The 24,247-nt window shown below is 36.1% G+C and overlaps 1 protein-coding gene across 3 annotated transcripts in view; it reads right to left on the bottom strand.

Annotated features, from left to right (window-relative positions):
- Positions 1-214: 214 nt before the first annotated feature.
- abcb6b (ATP-binding cassette, sub-family B (MDR/TAP), member 6b) overlaps positions 215-24,247 on the bottom strand; it is a 47,043-nt gene continuing 23,010 nt past the window's right edge. For 2 of the 3 annotated variants that reach the window (XM_051119595.1, XM_051119598.1), the window contains exons 14-18: positions 12,608-12,782; positions 12,193-12,305; positions 12,022-12,116; positions 5,381-5,449; positions 215-2,352 (exon numbers count right to left, since the gene is read on the bottom strand). In XM_051119595.1, the coding sequence (XP_050975552.1) occupies positions 2,232-2,352; positions 5,381-5,449; positions 12,022-12,116; positions 12,193-12,305; positions 12,608-12,782 (573 nt within the window). In that variant the 3' untranslated portion in view covers positions 215-2,231. Of the gene's footprint in view, positions 2,353-4,421; positions 5,264-5,380; positions 5,450-12,021; positions 12,117-12,192; positions 12,306-12,607; positions 12,783-24,247 lie in introns of those variants that run through there. The other variant, XM_051119596.1, reaches the window with a different exon arrangement.

Genomic DNA, 24,247 nt, shown 5'->3' with positions numbered 1-24,247 from the left:
AGTTCAAAAGAACTGCTTTTATTTAAAACAGAAATAAACAATAAGAAACTTCTGATCAATTTAATGAGTCCTTGCTAAATAAAAGTATTACTTTATTTATAAAAAACCTTACTGACCCCAAACTTTTAAACATTCATACAGACTCCCATTTGTTCATGCTTTTCTCACAATGTCGATGTGAGTGGGCCAAAGCCCTATCAAACCCTCAGTGCATTGTAGCCAATCATTAACTCCAAGCCTAAATCATTAGATAAATATCTGTTTTTGTATAGTTCAGAAATGTGTTATCCTGTAAATATTTCTGTCATGTTCTACTTAATGAATGAATTTTAATGTCAATTGTCTTAAAGGATTATACATGCCGATGTTTGTGTTAAACCATAGCTGGAGTGAAAAGATGTAAATACTCTAAATAAATTAACTTTTGTACATAGTCAGGTTTGCATTTATTTACAAATTTTATTTTAAAATGAAGCACTTGAACAACTTGTGCACATCCCACAAAAAGGTATAAAACACCTAGCTAATGTTTCCATGAAAGGCAGCAGCCACTCTTCATAAAGCATGTTGTTTCAAGAGTATCCAAATGCTACAGATGTTTTTTTTTCCCCTCTATATTCCTGAATATTTCTGTGGTTCATGAAAGTCCCTTAAGTCACCTTTTGAAAAGCAGTTTATCTTTTAAAATTAATTCAATGCTTTATTCATTTTAGTACATTCAAAAGTATAAATTGTTTCAATTCTAAAAAGCAATGAACATTTAAGAAAAACAGAGAGAAAGGTTATATCAAACACCTCTTAAAGGGATAGTTCACCCAAAAATTAAAATTCTGTCATTAGTTACTCACTTTTATGGTCCCTTTTTGGATACAAATAAAGATATTTTTGATGAAATTGAAGAGCTTTCTGATCATCCATAGACAGCAAGGGTCCCACCATGTACAAGGTCCAGAAAAATACCATCATATCAGTGTTAATTTTTGTTGACATGGACTATTTTGTTGACGTTCTTGGTACATTTCTTGGTACACAGGACCCTTGCTGTCTATGGAGGGTCAGAAAGCTCTCAGATTTAATAAAAAATATCTTAATTTGTGTTCTGAAGACGAAACAAAGGTCTTACAGGTTTGAAACAACATAAGGGTGAGTAATTAATGACAGAATTTCATTTTTGGGTGAACTATACCTTTAAATTCAGCATGTCATTAATATAAAAAAACTGGTTTAATGTACATGGCAAGTATTTTCAGTGTTCAGCTGAATCAGAAATGTGGACAAAATAGATATGATAGATTGATTGCGAAGGGGGACAGATAATTTATGTGGTTTGGTAAAGCATCCACACTTCGGTAAAAAATTTTGGCTCAGCCTGAAGAGGTCTGATGGTTTTATGAAACTGTTTTTGAAGGAAGAAACTGAGAACACTATGTTTTACAGTCCACATGTACTACTATTACTGAATTTAAATACTATAGATAGCATCAAAACAACCTTGCCGTACAAGAAAAGTACATGTTGTTCATTAGATTCACTATATACTTATGTAAATACAGAGTAACATGAACACCGAAACAAAGTGTGACTAAAAAGTTTGTGCCAGCATTATAATGAAAGCAGCATGACCCTGAGCATGTTACCTACAATTCCCATCTGTAGATGATTGAGATACTTCCACATCTCCTCAGTCTATGATGATAGATAGGAGTGTAAACAAAGTGTTACATGTAATATATAAAATAAACTATGTAACAGATGACTGAATATAGTCATCACATGATATACTAATGCTGTTTCCTAAGCATTAAAGGGAAAATTCACTCAAAGATGAAAATTCTGTCATTATTTACCTGTATGACTTTCTTCCGTGAGACATAAAAGAAGATATTTTGAGAAATGCCTGAAGTCCACTGGTTGACAACACTCGAAATCAAAACACAGTATCTCCTTTCATGTTGCACAGAAGAAAACAGTTATACAAGTTTGGAACAACATGAGAGCGAGTAACAATTTTCATATTAGGGTGAACTAACCCTTTGGCATATTTGGAGGTACTCAATGTTTGGTTGATTTTTAATGACACCTTTCCCTGAGAAACACTCTTCGTAGTTCATTACTTTTGCGCAGTCTGGTGCCCCTGTGTCTGAGATGAACCTTGGAGCTCAGTGGGCTCTTTTTACCATTTTCCTGATTGATTTCACCCATCAGCATTCATCATCGCTGCTCCATCGGCTTCAGCCACTCGGCTGTGGCTCCTGTGGTTGCTCTTCTGTGGAGACCTCTGACTCTGGGGTTTGCTGCTGTTTTAACCACATGGCTGCATACAGTCCCCCCATGGCCAGCAGCTCCTCATGCCTACAGACAGAGAGCAGTCAGACACAACACAAGCAGACAGACCACTTCTAGAAAAGCGCACAAGAGAAATTGGAATTTAAGGAAGTCGCATCTTTTTGTTTATATTTAAAAAGTTTTACAATTAAAAAGTGAGTTGCCTAAATGGACCGGCAACCTTTCCAGGCCTTGAACTTGTCAGTTGCACTGCTGACTACACAGTTCTCGGATTTCATCAAAAATATCTTAATTTGTGTTCAAAAGATGAACGAAGGTCTTACGGGTTTGGAATGACATGAGGGTGGGTAGTTAATGACAGAATTTTCATTTTTGGTGAACAATCCATTTAAGGGACTTTAGAGCAGTTCAGATTCACAGGGGGTCGGAAAAGCCAAGTGAAAGCTTCCCTCTGGCGCTAGAAATCACTTAAGGGCGAGGAAACTCTCAGGACCATCTCCATTCCTTTTCCTTTTAGATTGCTAAAACAGAGTTGGGAGGGTTGGTCTAAGGTCAAGTTTGTTGAAGCATCAATTACTTGGAAGTATGACATCAAAAGTGAAGCAGAAGCAGTATGGGGCATTGAGCTCTGGGAATGAGAGTGTTGAAAATGTTCTCATCGTAATGGAAGATCACACCAGAAGTTTCAAATGAACCTATTACCTGTATAAATTAATAACATGGCCAGTGTTTATCCTCCCCAATCGACCACATCTTTTGGTCAATAAAAATACATTTGTTTTCCAGTTGTTCATCCTTACTGGATAATATTAACAATATATTTACCTAAAAATATATTATATTATTTGAAGTCTGAATATTTTATACTAGGCTTACACAAAATTATGGTCAATAAGAAATTTCCAGTTTAGCAGTTGTTTTTCCTTACTGAATAAGGATTTTTAAATACTTTTTTTAAATACTGCACTTAAAAACAGATCATAACATGTCTGAATTCACCACCAGTCAAAGGTTTTTGAACAGTAAGATTTTTAATGTTTTTTTAAGGAAGTCTCTTCTGCTCTCCAAGCCTGTATTTATTTGATCAAAAATAAAGCAAAAACAGTAGAATTTTAAAATATGTTTACTGTTTAAAATAACTGAATAGAAAGTTCAGAAGAACAGCATTTATCTGAAATAGAAAACCTTTAAAACATTATAAATGTCTTTGTCATCACTTTTGATCAATTTAAAGCATCCTTGCTAAATTTAAGTATTAATTTCTGTAATTTTTCTGAAAAAAAAAAAATTGTATTGACTCTAAGCTTTTGAATGATATAGTTTATAAATGCTGATAATGCAGATAAATGCTGTTCTTTGGATCTTTCTATTCAAAGAATCCTGGGGGAAAAAAGTACACAACTGTTTTAAATATTGATGATAATAATAATAATAATAATAATAATAATAATAATAATAATAATAATAAAACCTTTCTTGAATAGCAAATCAGAATATTAGAATGATTTCTGAATGTGACACTGATGACAGCAGTAATGATGCTGAAAATTTTGCTTTGATCACAGAAATAAATTACATTTTAAAATATATTCAAATAGAAAGCAGTTTTTTTAAATAGTAAATTATTTCAAAGTTTTACTATTTAGCATCAAATAAATGCAAGCTTGGTGAGTAGAAGATACTTCTTTAAAAACATTAAAAATCTTACTGTTCAAAAACTTTTGACTGGTAGTGTATATTTAAGAAATTTCCGTATGTTTTCCAGTTGTGTGTTTTTTTTTTGTTTTTTTTTTTGGATCTTACTGGTCATGGATTGTTAAAATATTTTCAATACATTGCACTTAAAACAGACTTTAATATATCATCTCTGAATGTTTTTAGCTGAAAATAATGAAAATTTCTATTCAATAAAACAATTTCCATGATTTCTCCAAAATTTTCACGTACTGGATATGGATTTTAAGTACTTTTTATATATTTCACTTAAAAACATTTTATATCATATTAAAACATTCATTATATTATATTATATTATATTATATATTACAGATGAACATAACCAAATGATTTAAAGTCACTAATAATTTACATGACTTTTCCAGATCTGAAAAATCTATACTTTAAAATTCCCTGATACTTCCAGGTTTCCCATGACCATGTGAAGCTCACATCCTCCTTGTCAAACCTTTTCCCAGAGATTTCCCAGACCACAGAAGTCTCTTTTCAGGAAGTAGCCTGTTAAGGGGCAGCACAAGGTGTATGTATTAATTCCTCTATTCTGAAAGCATTAACCCTTCACCTCCCCGAATGGACGTTCCCACCTCGCTCTCTTCCTGTGAACGCGTGTATTCCGATACGCCGTTCCTGTGGGTTAAAAGCCTGTGTGGGTTGTGTTTACATCGCAGTGTCAGTCAGGGCTGAATGTGCGAGGTGTGGAGTTACATCCCTAACGGCTGTGTGTGTCTTGCGGACGGTCTGTTGGCTGTAGCTCATATATCAAAGGGCCGAAGCGCAGGACAGTGAGCACAGGGTTAAAACCGGGGCTGAACGGCCAGGATGAATGGAAAAGTCCATTAGTGGGACGCTCTGTGTGTGTGTCCGCCAGGTTTAAGGGAGGATCTCTGTGTGTGTGTGTGTGTGTGTGTGTACCACCTGAGGGCCTCCAGCGAGACAGGACACACCGATCAGGCAGGGCGTGGACCGCTCGGACACTGAGAGACTATATCCTGTCTCTAGGAAGATGAGGACGCACTCAGACGGCCCTCAGGTTAAGACTACAGATCAACTGATAACAAGAACACCGCCTCTGGGACGCACACTCACACACAGATCTTAGGTTTCCTAAGGATGAAGAAGACCCCGTCTGTCCCAACACGTCTTCTGTGGTTCACTCTCCACCGAACCAAAGGAATTTCACTCAATTAGGACAGAGAGGGTGTCACATTTCCTCTTTTATACCGCCTGGGATCTGGCCGTTCTGAAGGGGAAAAGGCCATGCAGGGCGCGTCGTTTGAATCTTTACAGTAGGTTTTCTCTCAGAAACACAGCTGCTGGAGGACAAATGCGCGCACACACACACACACATCCTACTGACCTTCCTTGTTCTGCAATCCGTCCGTCCTGAAGAACCAGGATCTGATCAGAGTTGATGATGGTGGATAATCTGAAAATACAAATGAACGTTATTGCATTTAGGGTTGGGTATTGAGTTCTAAGCTTTTTAGGCACCGACCAAACAGAGCATGTGAGCGAAGTGGAGCAAAGTGGAGTGAAGTGGAGCGGTGTGACGCTCCGCTACGTTTTCCGCTCTTTGGTCGCTCATTCTGCTCACACTCGCCCGTAAACCAATTCCCGCTCAGATCCCTGTCCAACATAAAATTTCTCCAGTAGGCCTAATTGTTTTCTGTTTGTATTGAAATTCTTGGATAATTGTCTAAAATTAAGCATGCTGGTAATTGGCTATCATCATGTTTCAGAGCGAAATTTTTACATTCTTCTTTTGTAATGTATTAATTAAAATTTATTAAATATATGAATCTAAAAATGTGTTGTTTTAACCACCTTAGCAAACCTACCTAAAATGCAAAAACTGAAAAAGTGTATTTGATTGTCGTTAACTTTATTTTCGTGAAAACAGCTGTTGTTGTGCAATAGAACATTCACAACAGGCTTGTTAAAAAAAACAAACGCACACATAATATTAGGTCTACAGTTTAACATATTATTTAATAACTGCAGAGCTCAGAATATAATTCAAATTAACAATTAGTTTGTATGACATCAGCAGTTTTTATTATTTATTTAATTAATTAATTTATTATTATTTAGGCCTACTAAACTTATGGAACGAACAAATGAATTAAGCCTCAACAAGAGAACCAATACTTATTTAGCTGCAGAGGTGCTTTTTTCTTAACACCACAAAAACAGTTAACCTATCAAAATAAACCACATAATATATTTAATAAAGGTGTATCAATGCACATTCCCCGCCAGTCCTGTATAAACTACGGCACGCAAAGATTTTTATTTCGGATGAAGCAGTTACTAAAGAGGAGGAGTCTGATGATAGTCTGATTTCTAAATGTAAACTACAAGGTAGGCTACACTTTTCGTGCTATTGAAACATACAAGCGGTGAGCGAAAGTTTAGACACTACGCCCATGATAAATAACAGAAAACAGATGTTAGTCCGTTTGTGCAATGATACAGTATAGCGCTCCTGACTTGACAGACAGTCTTAAAGAATTTTTTTTTTTTTTTTAAGGAAAACATTTCGGCACTTTTCTCCAATATTATGGACTGATATGGTGCCCCGATTTTGAACTTCCAAAAAGCAGTTTAAATGTGGTTTCAAACGATCCCAAATGCGGTTGTAAACAATCCCAGCCGAGGAAGAAGGGTCTTATCTAGCAAAACGATTGATTATTTACATTAAGAAAATACAATTTAAATACTTTTTAATCTCAAAATGTTCATTTCCAGAACAAAAATTCCAAGATGTTCGTGTCTTTCTTTCTTCAGTCAAAAAAAAAAATTGTTTTTTGAAGATTTTAGGATTGTTCTCTATATAATGGATTTCAATGGTGCCCCCAAGTTTGAACTTCAAAATACAGTTAAAATGCAGCTTCACATGTCTCTAAATGATCCCAGCCGAGGAAGAAGGGTCTTATCTAGTGAAACGATCTGTCATTTTCATAACAAATTGACAATTTATATACTTTTAAACCTCAAATGCTTGTCTTGTTTTGTCTCTGCAATGCACATGCGTAGCCTGTGTAATCTGGGTCAATACAGTTAGGGCATGTCAAAAAACTCTTTTCTCTTGTTTTCTTCTTCAACGTCAAAATTGGCGTTTGATCTTCTTTGCAAGTTCACTTTGTAAACACTGGGTCGGTACTTCTGCAGCGATGTAGGTCGATTTTGAAGTTGGGGAAGAAAACAAGATGGAAGTTTTCCATACCCTAACTGTATTGACTGTACGGAACCGGAAAAATACAGAGTTCACGCAGACTTGATACAAGATGAGTGTTCGAGCGAAACTTCGAAATTCTTGCATTATAGACGTAAAAATGTATCTACAGAGAGTGAAATGTCAAAAGAACCAATTCAAATAGAAAACAAATATTATTAGATTATGTAATCCGCAAACTGCCTACATCATACGTCATCTGATGGAACGCCACTCTCTTGTGAATGTGCTCATAAGTTAGCGGAAGCTTGAGATTATGGTTATAAAGTTTTAAATATATATATATATATATATATATATCACTTAAGAAGGCCTTTATTTACCCCCCCCTGGAGCCATTCACTGCCTTTATAAAGCTTGGAAGAGCCGGGACATTTTTAATATAACTCTGATTGTACTCGTTTAAAAGAAGACAGTCATATACACCTAGGATGGCTTGAGGGAAAGTCCAGGTTACAACCTACAAACAGCTTACTACTTGTCTGCATAGCAATTTAGGTAGTTTTAGCAAGACAGGAGAAACTTCACCTTTAAAGGGCACAGACAGGAAACAGGTCACTTAAAGCTTGCCTTTATTCCTGCATCATATCAAAAGAAAACTTAATCCCTGTTTGCATCCTGTTCACAAAGCAGAACGATTCAGCTGCCGTCGTACTGTAAACGCGTTCCCTAATTTAAAGCAGCAGCAGAGTCTTTAAGCACTAGATCCCTCTTAATCTAATCCACACACACACTACTTTAATTCACACCCAAAACCTTCTGCAGGTCATCCTCTCAGCTGCCCTTCATCTTCAAACAAAGGAGCGGAGACTTCTTTATTGATCGCTAACCCCAGAACCACCACCCCAAAACAGATCAAAGTGACACCACTGTCTCAGAGGCTGGACAGGATCAAAGCTCGCAGACTCTGATCCTGATGTGTTTACAATTTTCTAAGGAGGAGAGCAATGAGAGACAGAGGGAAAAACATTAGGGAGAAGGAAACAGAGACGCTCGACGGGCAGAGTCGCTTTCTAGGAGTACGAGAGTGGTGGAATGTGACACAGAAAGATGAGAAAAAAGGTGACCAGAGGAGAGGAAGTGAGAAAGGCGTCTGAATCAATGTCAAACGTGTTCGCTCGTCTCATAAAACACCAATACAAAATAATTCCACGCTAATAACTAGCAGACGCACACGTGTTTTCTGTCGAGGACACAGCAGACTATCGTGTGGACTACAGGTGAAACGATTCTTGAAAAAAATGTTTTGTGAAGTGTTTCATCTCACGACTAACAACGCCTCTGAATACAAGCATATTAAATGTGGATAAATTGTACGATGTCCATTTGTAGCTTGAGTACTTAGCACTGAATCAGATCCTCTGAAATCATATTATCAATGCTGAAAACTCGTCTAGCTTAATATTTTTGTGCTTTTTATAAAATAAAAGCATTTGATTTAAAACTCTGTAACATTAGAAATGTATTTTAATTAATTTTTGATCAATTTAATGCATCTTTGCTGAATAAAACTGACCTCAAACTTTTAAACAGAGGTGTATTTGAAGTAGTATATTGTCATCAAACGTTAAACTTCTCTGATATGCATTACTCAAGTGTTGCCTGCGTTTGATGACATTGCAGGGTGTTACGAATGAACACATTTTTGTCAAGTGAAGTGAACTTCAACAGATCTCCTTTGTTCAGGGAGTAGAGAGCAGTCAATGCTGCAAAAGGACCCTGTCAATTGGAATTCAGCTACAGTTTATGCTGCAATGACGTCAATAAGATGTCTTCTTCCAAATTAATTATTAGTGATTGTTACTTAACTACTAGCCATTGTGTCGTCAGTAACAGTGATCTGTACACATATATATATATATATATATATATATATATATAAATGAGCGACATTCTGTTGCACCATACGGCTTAAAGGGAACCCTGGGTATTAAGACATGTATGGCTTAATATAACATAAATGATGTGTCTTACTCAAATATGTAGTACTATTTTACAAAATCCACATAATTTCAGGGGACGCCATTATTTTGATAATGTGAAATGGTTGCACTAGATAAGCTACTGGTACAACATGTTGCTATTTTTACTGCAACACAACTCGGAAAATTAAATACTGATACGACGCCACATTGTGTGGCTTTTGGTTGTAATTTTCATTGTCACAATGCCGCAGATACTGAAGGAGTTTCTCAGGCCCCAGTCAGACAGAACACGTTTTTGCGGTGAGAGGCGCCTTTTTAAATTGTTTTCTACTGTCAGTGAGCGTTATGTGCGCTGTTTATGCACCACGGGTGGCTCACGTTTTAACCGCTTGCTGCGCCTTGTGTTTTTGCTGGAGCGCTCTGACTGCCTGAAGTTGAAAAAAAGCAAAACAAATCTAAGCAGAAGAGCGCCCAACATCAGTGTTTTTTTCCATTATCCAGTCAAATGAATATAGAGGCGGGCCGTCTGTTGTGGTGACGAAAGTTTACTGTTGCTTAGAAAGTCCAGAGACTGCAGTGATGGAGCACTTACAGTTCAGGTTACACAGAGCTGTATTTAAGGTTTCTGACCTAATATGACACTTTACTTAACAGCAAAAACCAAAGATTCTAGAGCATTCGCGCTATAACCCTTTGATTAGATTGACAGGACTGCTGATTTTATGCTTGCCTAGCAACATAAAAAACCGTAACGCACTGCCTCGCGTTTTCAGACCTAAAAAACGTGTTCGGTGTGATCGGGGCCTCAGTGTTGATTTCACTTGATATCCGGGGGGGTTTAGACTCCTTGTGGGGAAAAATCAATGGTATAGCATTTGGTTTAAGTCTAAATCTGTCATGGGTTTTCTACTACATTTTTTACTAAGAGACATAATTTACATATTATGCCACACAAGTCTTTAATAGCTGTAAAGTACTGTAAAAGGGGCTTTATGAAAAATAAATAATCAGGTCAGTTGATTACAGTGTAAAAATAATGGTTAATAACAATAGGTCTTCAATGAATCAGTGCACCCTAATAGTAAAACTGTGCAGACTACTGAATCTTTATGTAAAATATTTTGTTTTTCCTGTTTGGTAACACCTGGTATGATAAGACTAATATCTTGAGACTCAAAGCGCAACAGCGCTACATGTTGGTGCCAGTGTTAATTTTGTCGACTAATAATTTGTCATAATTTTAATTTTTGAACTATCATAGCCCATTAATCTATCCAGTGGGACATAAACTGACATACATATGATGTACTGCTTATACATCGGTCAAAAATGTCAATATCTGGGAATAAGAGAAGAGCAGACATATAGATAAATTTAATGATGCAAAAGAGAACTCAATTCAGTCTGGTTTTCTGAGCACACACACCGAAGCAGCACCTCTCACAGTATTCATGTAAACACACTGGGTTAAGTCTTAGGTGAAGGTAAACAGTTGGGAGAATATTAGACATTTGTCAGCACAATGCATCCATGCATTTGGTTTTAAAGGGACAGCAGCCAATATAGTTGCTATTGTCTGTGGCATTGATGTTAACCAAGCAACAAAAGAAAGACAGAAAATCACTCACTGCCTTTACAATGAGTTTGGTAATTTTAGAGAAATGCTTAATAAATGCATTAAATGCATTTAAACTACATTTCAGAAGTTCAGAATCGGGGGCACAATTGAAGTCCATTATATGAAGAAAAATCCTGAAATGCTTTTCTCAAAAACCATAATTTCTTTACGACTGAAGACAGAAAGACATGAACATCTTGGATGACAAGGGGGTGAGTAAATTATTTGTAAACTGTTGTTTTGGAAGTGGACTTCTCCTTTAATAATGGAATTGAAAAGTAAGTAACTTGTAATCTGTAATCTATTACATTTCCAAAGTAACCTTCCCAACAGTGGTGGCAGCTGATTGCTGCTGTTTGGCTTATCCTTCCTATACCTTTCATTTCTTTGAACTAGGACGTTATTCTGAAGACAGTGAGTTTAAGGACAAATAGATTAATTTAATTAATGCTAGAGATGTGGCCCAGATGGCCCAACAAAAGCTTTCATCAATACATGATGTTATCTGAGGGATAAAGCCTACAGTTCAGAGAAATAGACAAAAGCACTGATGACACGTCTATATTTTAGGGCCTAGCCATAGTGGAGCATTAGCACAGATGGAAAAAGGTGTGGCCACATTAGTGAAATTACGGCGTAATTTTGTGTGTGCGGGGGAGTAACTAATCAAGTTACTTAACCCTCCCAAAAAGATGATAGCAAGTTCCTAGAAGTCAACCCAAATTTTTTGTAAAATGATTATATAAATGTTATTATTATACACACGTGGAGATCCCTAAAGCAGCTTTATGGTTTTAAAGCAACAATTTTCAAGGGATAGTTCTCTCAAAAACAAAAATTCTGTCATTGATCACACCCTTGTGGTTCTTTTGTGAACACGCATCAACTGACAGGTAAGAGAAGAAATTGTTGAATAAAGTCATTATTTTTGTTTTCTTTGTGCACAAAAAGTATTTTCATAGCTTCATAACATGACGGTTGAACCACTGATGTCACATGGACTATTTTACAGATATCCTTACTACTTTTCTGGGACTTGAACTATGTAGTAGCGTTGTTGTCTATGAAGGTCTTACGGGTTTGGAATGTCATCAGGGTGAGTAATTAATTACAATATTTTTTTATTTTTTGGTTACACATCGTTTTAAAGTATTGTCCCCAACACTGTCCAACAGTTTGAGTTGCTTTAGCACTTCTGTTGGCATATGAAACAGACTTACCTGTGTGCCACGACGAGAGTGGTGTGGTTGGCACACACCTTAGCGAGAGAAGCCTGAATGTTACGCTCTGTTTGACTGTCCAAAGCAGATGTTGCCTGAAAGTACAATTTGACAAACAGGATTTAGTAGATGCATTATTAATTGTCAACCTTTAAGAGTGTCTCTACTCACTTCATCGAGCAAAATAATGCGAGGGGATTTTAGGATTGTGCGAGCGATGGCCACTCTCTGTTTCTCTCCCCCACTCAGCTTCAGACCCCTTTCACCCACCTCAGTATCATATCCTGTCAATAATCACATAGGGATTGTTCAGAGAAAAGTGAATTGTTATTACAATCCTTACTTTAGTGTATCGGTTCTTTCAAAACTGTAATCAAATATACACACTGCCATGTGACACTGAGGACTAGAGCAATACCTGTTGAAAATTCAGCTTCGCCATCACAGGAATAAATTACATTTTAAAATATATTCAAATAGAAAACAATTTTAATTGTAATAATATTTCTGTTTTTACTGTATTTTCCATCAAATAAACAAAGCCTTGGTGAGCATAAGAGATGTAAGTGTATGAAAAATTCTCTACCGTCTGGAAGGGATAATATCTTATGGTGGATATCAGCAGCCACTGCAGCCTCTTCTACTTCTTGGTCACTTGCAGAGATGCGTCCATAGCGAATGTTTTCACGGATATTATCATTGAAAAGAACAGTGTCCTGAGGAACTACGCCAATGTAGGATCGGAGGGAGTTCTGTTTCACCTATATGCATAAAGATAAACAAAGAAAAGCATAAACTTATTCTTATAAGTGTCTCTGTTTGCATAAATGATTGTTTTCTTTGCAGCTTTACACAAAGACTATCTAGCTCTGCGGAGCCCTACATTATAACAACAGGTGAATCACGGACAGGTGGGCCTCGAACTTTAAAGTGTTTCACCACCTGAGGTTTCGGAGGTCTCCACTGCCTTTGAAAGCTAAGGAGCCAGGTGCTGATGGGCTATGAAGGGGTCCCAAGCTCTGAAGATCTAAAACCCCAATTATAAAGCAGGGTGACAATCTTCACATGCTGCCTGTTGTTGGGAGGGGTGCGGCGATAGACCCCTGCCGAGATCCAAAGCCTGGCAAACTCTGTGAGGCAGTGCCAGCTGACATCAAGGGTTTCGAACAGCATAAAGAGGAGCAGAGACAAGACAAAGTAGGTCTGGAATGGGCACACATTTTAAGGAAGCGCTAAGCTGGTCCCCTTTTAGCCATATATCAAGAGCCCAGCTGCAGAGATGATCTACGCCGTTTCCATCTGGAGCCATACGAAAACTATTCTGGTATGGATCTGCTTTAGTCTAAAAATATACACTACCGTTCAAAAGTTTGGGGTCAGTACATTTTTATTGTTTCTTTCTTTTTTTTTTTTTTTTTTTTTTTTTTTAAGAAATTAATACTTTTATTCACCAAGGATGCATTAAGTTAATAATTAAAAGTTTATTAAAAGTTAATAATAAATAATTTACATTGTTATAAAATATTTATATTTTGAATAAACACTGTACTTTTTAAACTTGTTATTCATGAAAGAATCCTGAAAAAAAAAAAAAAAAAAAAAAAAAAAAAAAATCACAGGTTCCAAAAAATATTTGGCAGCACAACTGTTGATATTATCCAACATTGATCATTCTAATAATAAATCCGCATATTAGAATGATTTCTGAAGGATCATGTGACACTTAAGACTGGAGTAACAGCTGATAAAAATTCAGCTTTTCATCACAGGAATAAATTCTATTTTAAAGTATGTTAAAATAATTACAATTAAATAATTATACAGGGGGTGAAAACTTTTGAAATTTGAAGATTAGGGTAAATGTAACTTATTTTGTCTTCTGGGGAACATGCAAGAACCTTCTGTTGCTTCTGAAGGGCAGTACTAAATGAAAAAAACACATCAATCTCTCACTTCAAAAGTTTTCACCCCCCAGCTCTTAATGCGTCTTTTTTCCTTCTGGTGCATCAGTGAGCGTTTGAACCTTCTGTAATGGTTTCATATGAGTCCCTCAGTTGTCCTCAGTGTGAAACAATGGATCTCAAAATCATACAGTCATTGTTGGAAAGGTTCAAATATACAAAAATGCTGAAAAACCAAAGAATTTGTGGGACCTAAAGGATTTTTTTTTTGAAGAACAGTGGGCAGTTTTACTGTTCAGGATAAACAAGGGACTCATGAACTACTATCACACATCATACCAACACAGTATTAAGAATCAAGTGTATGTAAACTTCTGAACAGGATTATTTTAATCATTTAAATTATTATTTTCTCTTGTAGTCTATATGTAAATGTCTTTTATGCGAAATTTCTTATTCAGGCCAGGTCTTATTTTGCAGATTTCGCAAGGTGTATGTAAACTTATGACTTCAACTGTCTCTATATAGTTTAAGCCAGGGGTCATCAAACTCCCTGGAGGGCCGGTGTCCTGCAGAGTTTACCTCCAACTTTCCTCAACACACCTGCCTGGAAGTTTCAAGTATACATAAGACCTTGATTAGCTGGTTCAGGTGTGTTTGATTAGGGTTGGAGCTACACTCCGCAGGGTCCCTCTAGGACCAGGTCTGGTGACCCCTGGTTTAAGCCCAAAATATATGAAGTCTTTTAAATATTAAATCTGAGTCTTGAAATCATTATCAATACACTCAAAATGGATTGCTTATTCTAGCATCTTTGAGTAAAAAGCAGGCCACTCAAGGCTTGTGTCAACTTTCTTTGCTATAAAATAATAATAAAACTCTATAAAGATCAGAAATTAGAAATAAAACATGGAATAATAAAATTACCAATACAAACTGAACTAGTATGGTACATTTCCAGAGTCGTGTTCCACCTGCATGTACTTTGTCTGAGATATCAGTCTCAAAATCACTACCATACAACATATACTACCGTCTGCAAGATTCTCTAAAGAAATGAATACTTTCATTAACCAAGGATGCCTTTAATTGACGAGAAGTGACATTAAAAGACATTATAATGGCTCCAAAGATTTCCACTTCAAATAATACTGCTTACTGAAATAATACTGAACTTTCAAATTCAAAGAATCCTGAAAATATGGCTTCCACAAAAATGCTAAACAACACAATAGAACTATTTATAAAATATGAAGATTGGAATATTGGCTGCTAAAAATGCAGCTTTGTCTTCACAGATATAAATTTTAAAATATATTAAGAGTTACTTTAAATTATAAACTGGAAGAACAGTCCTAATTTTATGGACAAATTTTAAACAAAATAGCAAGATAAGTGAGTGTAGAAATCACAAACAGATAAAACAGGATGAATGTAACTATTAAAGGGAACGTCAAGGTGTCTTATCTGTAGAATGACCAGAAATGTGTAAACAGTCTCTACAAATCAATATTCAATTAAGGGAGATTGTCCACTCTGATTAAAGCTTGTGTCAATGAGGTCAGAACAGGTATTACCAGCCCAATGATTAGTAATGAAGACAAGAACTTGTGATAACATCTAATATCCTCTCTGTGTCCTAATGTCCCACAAGAGTCTTGGCTGTTGTACTGCAAATAAACAAAACTACTGTCTGAACTTTGGTGCTTAAATATAAAGCACAGATGTTTTAATTGATTATGACGTAGTGTGATTCAAAACATCATTACAGTGTAAACGCACTTAAGTGGAGGCTCTTCTAGACAACTTTAAAGCTCTCTCTGAAATGGCTTATTTATAGTCTACTGTATATTTCTGTCAGAATCAGAATCAGCTTTATTGCCAAGTATGTTTATACATACAAGGAATTTGTTTTAGTGACAAGCTCCACAGTGCAACATAATGACAGTGACAGGACAAGACAGAGATAATACACAATATACAAAATAGCAAAAACAAAATGTATAAAATAGACAATTTAGTATGTACAGGTATGTAGTTGTCTTTGCATATTGAGCTTGGATTGGACGGAAAAAATAATTTCTGATTTAATTAAGAGTATTACATTTAAAAATAAAGGTGCTTTAAAGGGGTCATTGGATGCCCATTTTCCAGTTGATATGATTCTTTAGGGTCTTAATGAAAAGTCTATAATACACTTTGGTTAAAAATTCTCAATGGTAGTGTAAAACAACACTCTTTTTACCTTGCCAAAATCAGCTCTGCAAAAATCATCCCATTCTGGTCGAGGCTGCTTTAAATGCAAATTAACCTCTGCTCGCCCCGCCCCTCTCATCTCTCTGTGGAGTGACGAGCATGTTTACTTTAGCCGCATTTAGCCGCTAAACTTGCTAATTAGCACATTATTAGGAAAGGCGATCGCAGAGATTCATAAAAAAACCCTTATACTCAATTCTGCTGTAGGTGAAGCTGGATCATGAATGATTTGCACGAACATAGACATATATATGTAGATCGGAAGCAGCATTCCCTTCACAAACAAACGTAATCCACTGCATCTTCAGCGGCTCAGATGTTGGGAGTAAATGACGACCACTACGTTCATTATTACATCCAGCAACGCGACACCTCAATCGCTAAATTCTCTAACTTACATCCCTGCTCCGGCATCAAAACATGGAGGCTGGACTGTTACAACTGATCTGAGGTAAGACGCTCATGTCAATCAACTATCATGGGAGCAGCCTCTGTCGATGTGACGCCACAACAACAGGCATCTAAGAATGGCTTGATTTGAGAAAGGGAATATTATTTTTACAGATTAATTAAAAACCACAGCATGGATTTTTATCATTATAGGGTAGATTTGTACATACACTGCCAACACACATTAATGTTCAAACAACATGTAAAAGTGAACTTAGCATCCGATGACCCCTTTAAAAAGTTCTTCACAGCGATTCCTTAGAAGAACCATTTTTGGTTCCACAAAGAACCATTCAGTCAAAGGTTCTTTAAAGAACCATCTCTTTCTTACCTTTTTATAATCTGAAGAACCTTCATTCACCACAAAGAACCTTTTGTGAAACAGAAAGGTTCTTTATGAAACCATTTAGACAAAATGGTTCTTCTATGGCATCGTGAATCACCTTTATTTTTAAGAGTGCAGTGTCTCTGGTGCTTAGAGAAAAGTTTTTTCTTTTGCACTCAGCGCAGGAAAACTGACCCAACAAACTTCATTGATGTACGAACAGCTGTAAGAAAAACTGACCGTAATCTTACCCACAACAAGAGAAACTCAAAATTATTCTAAGATCACATTAAAGCAAAGACCCCGTCTCGGAGCACTGATAATGACAGAGTGAGAGAGAGCAGAGCGTGTGGAGCTCTGGCTGTTCACTCGACCATTAATCCATGTGGCGAGTGGAACCAGCCTCAGTGTTTTCACTTCAAACGCCTGACGAATTAGATCCCCCTTTGAAGTTTGCTTTTTTGTTTTTTCTTTTGTTTATTTTTCGCCTGTTTTTTAGTGTGCTTAATTCGCCGTCTTTCCATTCTTTCTTCCCATTCATTTGGCTCTTAAAAAAAAAGTCAATGTCCTTAATTTATGAACTAATTAACATCAGACTGGGCCGGGTGAGAGAGGGCTTACTGCAGCCATGTGAAACACAAATGGCTTCCCAGGTCTTTATGGGAGTGTAGCATCTGTCCCTTCACAATACAACTTTTATCCTGAGAGACAGCACTTTCGCTCCGGTTTCCGGTCCTATTTGCAACAGTATTCTCAATCATTTTGAGAAGAATGAATTTAAAAAAAAAGGAAAAGACGTTAGCACATTTATGCCATTTAAGTTTTGAACAATTGTTCAATTGAAAATACACTACCAGTCAAAAGTTTTTGAACAGTAAGATTTTTTTAAATATTTTTTAAAGAAGTCTCTTCTCACCAAGCCTGCATTTATTTGATCCAAAGCACAGCAAAAACAGTAAAATTTTGAAATATTTTTACTGTTTAAAATAACGGTTTTCTATTTGAATATAGTTTAAAATGTAATTTATTCCTGTGATCAAATCTAAATTTTCAGCATCATTACTCCAGTACTCTTCAGTGTCACATGATCCTTCAGAAACCATTCTAATATGCTGATTTGCTGTTCAAGAAACATTTTTTATTGCAATTATTATCAATATTTAAAACAGTTGAGTACTTTTTTTTTTTTCAGGATTCTTTGATGAATAGAAAGATCCAAAGATCAGCATTTATCCTAATTAATACTTTTATTCAGCAAGGATGCTTTAAATTGATCGAGTGATAAAGAATTCATGTTACAAAATTGCGATTTCAGATAAATGCTGTTCTTCTGAACTTTATATTCAAAGAATTTTTTACTCAGCTTTTTTCAACATAATAATAGTAATAATAAATGTTTTTTGAGCAGCAAATCAGAATTCTAAAATGATTTCTGAAGGATCATGTGACTGGAGTAATGATGCAAAAAGTTCAGTTTTGAAATTTTAGAAATTACATTTTAAAATATATTCAAATAGAAAAAATCTTAAAAATTGTAAATTTTACCATTTTTGCTGTACTTCGGATAAAATAAATGCAGGGTTGGTGAGCAGAAGAGACTTCTTTAAGAAACATTAAAAACCTTAAAAAAAAGTTCATTAACTTTTGACTAGTAGCACAAATTATACATTACAATATTTAGGAAAGACTGCACTTTTAGTCTGCCTGATAAGGAAAAAAAAACAAAAAAAAAAAAAACACGGATGTCCGTTCTCTCAGATGATTCAGACATTTGTTTTCATTATGTATTTAAATATTGATTGTATTTTAGCATCTCCTCCTTCTAAATATAAACACTACTATCTGAGATGGACTGAGCAGGTTAAGTTTTCAATCAGTAAGGAACACTATCTTCGCTGTCCAGATTCACATACAGCAGTTCTACCACTATCCTGTGTCAACATATTCAGCATATTTAGTTCCACTTGTTTTATATGCTGACAGGAGCTAAATTACTCAGTTGACTAAAGGTGTGGTGGTATATTTGTGACCCGTTTCTAATTTTCCAATACATTTGGATTCACAAGAAGTGAAATTGCAGCACTAACATTTCAAAGACTGCATGTAAGCAAACTACTCAGAGGACTTCTAATATGACATACAAGCCAGAACTGTTACTCCAAGACCCTGAAACTAACTACATGTTTCCCAGAGTCAAAAAAAATAAAAACGAGTTAAAGGGATAGTTCACCCAAAAATAAAAACCACCCCATACCCTCAAGCCATCATTGGTGTATAATGACTTTCTGCTTTCAGATGAATACAATCAGTGTTATATTAAAAAAAAACGAAAAAACAAAAAGTGCTGGCTCTTCCAAACTTTATAATGGCAGTGAATGGCTGTTGAGATTTTGAAGCCCAATAAAGTGCATCCATCCATCATAAAAGTGCTCCACACAGCTCCGGGGGGTTAAAGGGGTCATATGATGTTCCTAAAAAGAACATTATTTTGTGTATTTGGTGTAATGCAATGTGTTTACGCAGTTTGAGGTTCAAAAAAACACATTATTTCCATATACTGTACATTATTGTTGCTCCTCTCTGCCCCACCTTTCTGAAACACGTCGATTTTTGCTAAGCTCATTGTTCTGAAAAGCACGGTGTGCTCCGATTAGCCATTGTGATTGGCTGAATACCTCAAGCGTGTGACAGAAATATTACGCCCCTTACCATGTTGTGATGCCGTGTCCCGGCGCGACGAGACAAAAACAATAAATGAGACATTTGTTGCATCCAGTGAGGACATAATTACTGATTATAATGACTCATACTGTCTTTTTACATGTTGCGTTGTGCAGCACCATATAAACATAACACCATGTCTGCATGTGTGATTATTAAAACAACAAACTACACTACACTGCTCAAAATTGGCGTTTTAATAGTCAGTAGCAAATTCTTTAAATATGAAAACGTACTTACAGGCTGTGAGTCAGAAGTGCCAGACTGTCCTTGCAATGTTGGAATTGCCCCACTTTATAGTGAGTATTGTAGGCTATTCTCCCAGGTTCAGAAAACTGTCCTCCGTAAAATGTGCTGCACACACTCTGAACTGTTCTGGAACTGTGTTGTAAATATAACTTAACCACTGATTTCTAGTCGTGTACTCATTTGGAAGGCCAAAGTAAGTACTTTTACTTTCGCAACAAAACAGAAAGTGAGAAAGTGGCGTTTTAGTGGATGGTGCAAGGAAGGTGTAGATCAGGGGTGCCCAACCCTGTTCCTGGAGATCAACCTTACTGCAGAGTTTAGTTCCAACCCTTATCAAACACACTTGTCTGAAATTATCAACTGCTCCTTCAGATCCTAATTAGCTGGTTCAGGTGTGTTTGGTCAGGGTTGGACCTGAACTCTGCAGGAAGGTCGGACTCCAGGACCATGGTTGAGCACTCCTGGTGAAGATGACAGGGTTCCCACTCTTTCATGAACACCAGATTCAAGGACTTTCAAGGACTTTTTAAAGCACCATTTATTTTATATCAAGCACCTATCAAATTCACACGCCAACATATGTAGCGTCATTAAAGACCTCTTACAGTACTTGACATTTTACTCACACTTAACATTTACATTAAAAATTTCAGAGTAACAAGGTTTTGAATGTGTAGGTTTCATCAATTTACGTCATTTTGAGCGGTCGTGTTCAAAGGAATTTTGAATTTCTCAAATATTGATAAAAATATATATTCTTGCATCAAACTATTTTTTACTGTAATTCTTCTAAAAGATTTAAATTTGAAAGAATTTCCCAATTTTTTAATTAAAAATGGTTAAACAGAGCTCTACGATTACTTTTCTTTTTAGGAGCACAGTCAAAAATTTCAGGAGCACCTTCAAATCAATAATCAAATTCTGATCAAATATTAGCGTTCCCATTACGAGACGATATTTGACTCAAAGTGATTTACAGGAAATTTTTTTACATTCGTAATGGAATTTTTCTAACTTTATTAAAAGTATGTCATCTTTCGTCAAATTAAAAAATATATATAAGTTTTTTTATTATTTCTACTTAAAACAACAGAATAAAAACAAGTAGAATAAGTTACCAATCATATATAATCAGTATATTAAAAAAAATTGTACTACAGAGGTGGCACAGAAAAACACAAAAGTGGCTTGTAGGTGTATTTTCAGATGGTTTAATGAGGCTCAGCGGTCGCATGAGTGCAATGAAATTCATAACTTCATGTTGAGGTTATTGTTTTATATATAAAATTTTGAATATAGAAATATTAAATGATTTAAAAAGAAATGATACTCTAAAACGAAAGTAAAACTGCCAGTAGGTGGCGGCAAGTCAATGATTTTAATCACTGAATCATTCAATGAATTGATTCGTTCGAACAGCTGATTCATTCAGGTACGTATCCAGTTTTTATGAACGGATAATGAAATCTGATTCATTTAAAACGCCCAATTATGCATAAACGAAATAACGCTGTGTTTGAATGGAGATGCGCAGCAGCTCAGCTGTTACTTTGTTTGAAACCATTTTCGCTGACAAAATAGAGCAAAATCAGGCAATAGTGTTCAGACAATGCAAGTCACTTAATATGAACTTCTTGTTTAATGAACTGTTGCATTAAATCAATATCATTTGCAAACTCCCTTAATCAATAAATCTGTCTCTCTCCTTTGTTCATCGCGATCTTCCATTATAATCAATGCAGCTCATCCACAGACGACTGATTATAGGTGTGGGGAGGGGCATTTTTACTGTGTCATTAATATAAGCAGCACGACACAGCGGTTAATATGTAACAAACTGCAGAATTAATATTTATCCATTTCTGAAATAGCACCATTCTACTAAAGCGTGGGAACCCTGACATGAACACGGTGACTAACGTGGAAGCGCCGTAAAATGAGCAAAACAAAACACCTGGTCACAAATTAGAAGAACAAAAAGATTTGTAAAGAAAAATGTTGGAGGACTTTGAAAGATTGGAATGATTTACTTGCTTGGCAAGGCAAGATTGGCACAGCAAAGGAAGATTGGCTTTCCTTTGCTGTGAACAAAACTTGGCTCTCGCGAGACTATTTTCACCGGAGTTTACACTATGTAATCGTAATCCTACGTAATCCGCTGGAACGCCATTCTCTAGTAAATGTGAGTATGACAGTTAGAGGAAGCTAGAGATTATAGTTTATAAAGAATACACAAATACATCATTTCACTTCAGAAGGCCTTAATTAACCCCTCAGATCTGTGTGGAGTACTTTTTAATCATAGATGGATACACTTTATTTTGCTTCAAAATCTCGACCACTATTCACTGCCATTATAAAACTTAGAAGAGCCAGGACATTTTTTTAATACAACACTGATTGTATTCACCTGAAAAAAGAAAGTCATATACACCTAGGACGGCTTGAGGGCAAGTAAATCATGGGGTAATTTTCCTACCTCTTTAAGGCCCATTAACAAAAAGAATGATAATTCTAACAATAAAGTTAATCGTCCAAACTCAAAGAGGGAATTAGGGAAGTCCACACTAGAACTAAAACCACAGCCAATAAGAATCCACCCAAGTTTAAAGAGCAAAGCAGCAGACAACATAATTGCTTGCATGCATATAATAAAATATTATTACGCATTGGTGTGGATGCTAAAATAGCTGTTATAGTTATCTTTATAGCTATTGCTCTGTGTAAACACTTATGCAGCATTTATGACAAAAGCAGCATCAACGTTGATACACAAGCTTCCATTACACATGACACACTACATCAGTTGGTCATATGTTGTAACTACCTGAGCACTGTCACATATGCCCAAGGCAAAACAAGTCTAGACCCTCAGGCGGGGAAAACAGGCCATATCAGATGTTTGAGGAAAAACACAAGCAAAACTGTGATATGCAAAACATAAAACATCCTAAAATTGAATCCACTTGGCGAGGAGCAGGCACGAGTATTGTTCTGCATATCCGACCAGATGTGCGCACAAATCAGGGCTGCAACCGTTTACTTGAAAGGCACAAAAAAGGCTGGGAGGGAACTACCCATGTGCGTCTAACCTGGACCAAATGTACGCAAAACATCTTGTTTACACGAACCTCCACATGCTGCTCTGTTTAACACTTCACAGGATTGTTATAGACTCCAGTCTCTTCTCCTCGCCACTCCGCTAAGTCAGACGTAACATCAATGAAGTACAGTGCCTTAGAAACAGAGAGGTTCAACAAGGGCAAGGGGTCGTTCTCCTTCGCTCGCTTTTCCAGCCTTTGTTTCTGTCTTCAGTTTCTTCCTACATTTACATGTTATTATGTTACGTAAAGTGAAGACAATGCCACAGTCAGAAAAATGAATCAATACAGATTGACTGCTGAAACCAGGAACGTCTCTGGTGACCACTTGCCTTCTGTAACCAACCACAACTGGATCAATAACCTCCTTTTATGAAGTGTTCCATATAGTGGAGTATGACAGAAGCACTGCTGGATCCCAGCAGGAAGGGTCATCAACTCCAGCAGTAAAAATGGATGAATGGTTGCTATCAATAAGGCTAGATTTTCGTACTCTAAAACAAGCAGCTTGGTGAAGCAAGTTGTTTAAATGTATTTTAAAGGTTGTTTCTGCTAATTAAAACTTAAAAGGCATTAATAATACTATTGAAAGATGTTTAAAATGATGTACACACACATGAGATGAGGACTTAAGATATTTAAGTGGCATAAAAAAAATTGTTTTATTTCATATGGGAGCCGCCGTATTGAAATCACATGACCAGCTGTGTTATTCAGTTGAAACTTACTAGCACTACTAATAAAAACAAAAATATATTCACCTTCTAAAGCGCTTTAAATCACTGCTCCAGGTGCTTTGCAAACCGTAAACCTACAGAAGTGATAATACAAACCACAAGGACTCGCAGCTCCCATACCACAGATGGAGAAAAGCAGTCAGATGCAAACCAGAATGAAGCAACCCAAATAAAAAATAGACAGCAATTAGTAAACAATAAAACAATAGTTTACCGAAAATTGAAAATTTGCTAAAAATGTATACTTTGTTGTCCTCTCACATCAAAATCCACAGGCATCTTTGTCTACAATGTTTATTGCGTGGAAGTGGTGCTTGGTCTGTGCAAATTTCTCTCCTGATTCATACAAAACAACTTTTTTTTTCTACTGGAGAAAACAACATTATAAACAGAGGACTTGATTTTTAGCTGTATTATTGTGATGCTTTTTATCATCTGTTTGGATTCTTGTGGAAACACATTTATATTGTTTACAACCACATTTGG

This window comes from Labeo rohita, chromosome 9, assembly GCF_022985175.1.
Source record: "Labeo rohita strain BAU-BD-2019 chromosome 9, IGBB_LRoh.1.0, whole genome shotgun sequence".
NCBI lineage: Eukaryota > Metazoa > Chordata > Actinopteri > Cypriniformes > Cyprinidae > Labeo > Labeo rohita.
This window is presented reverse-complemented; position numbering and strand designations above follow the sequence as displayed.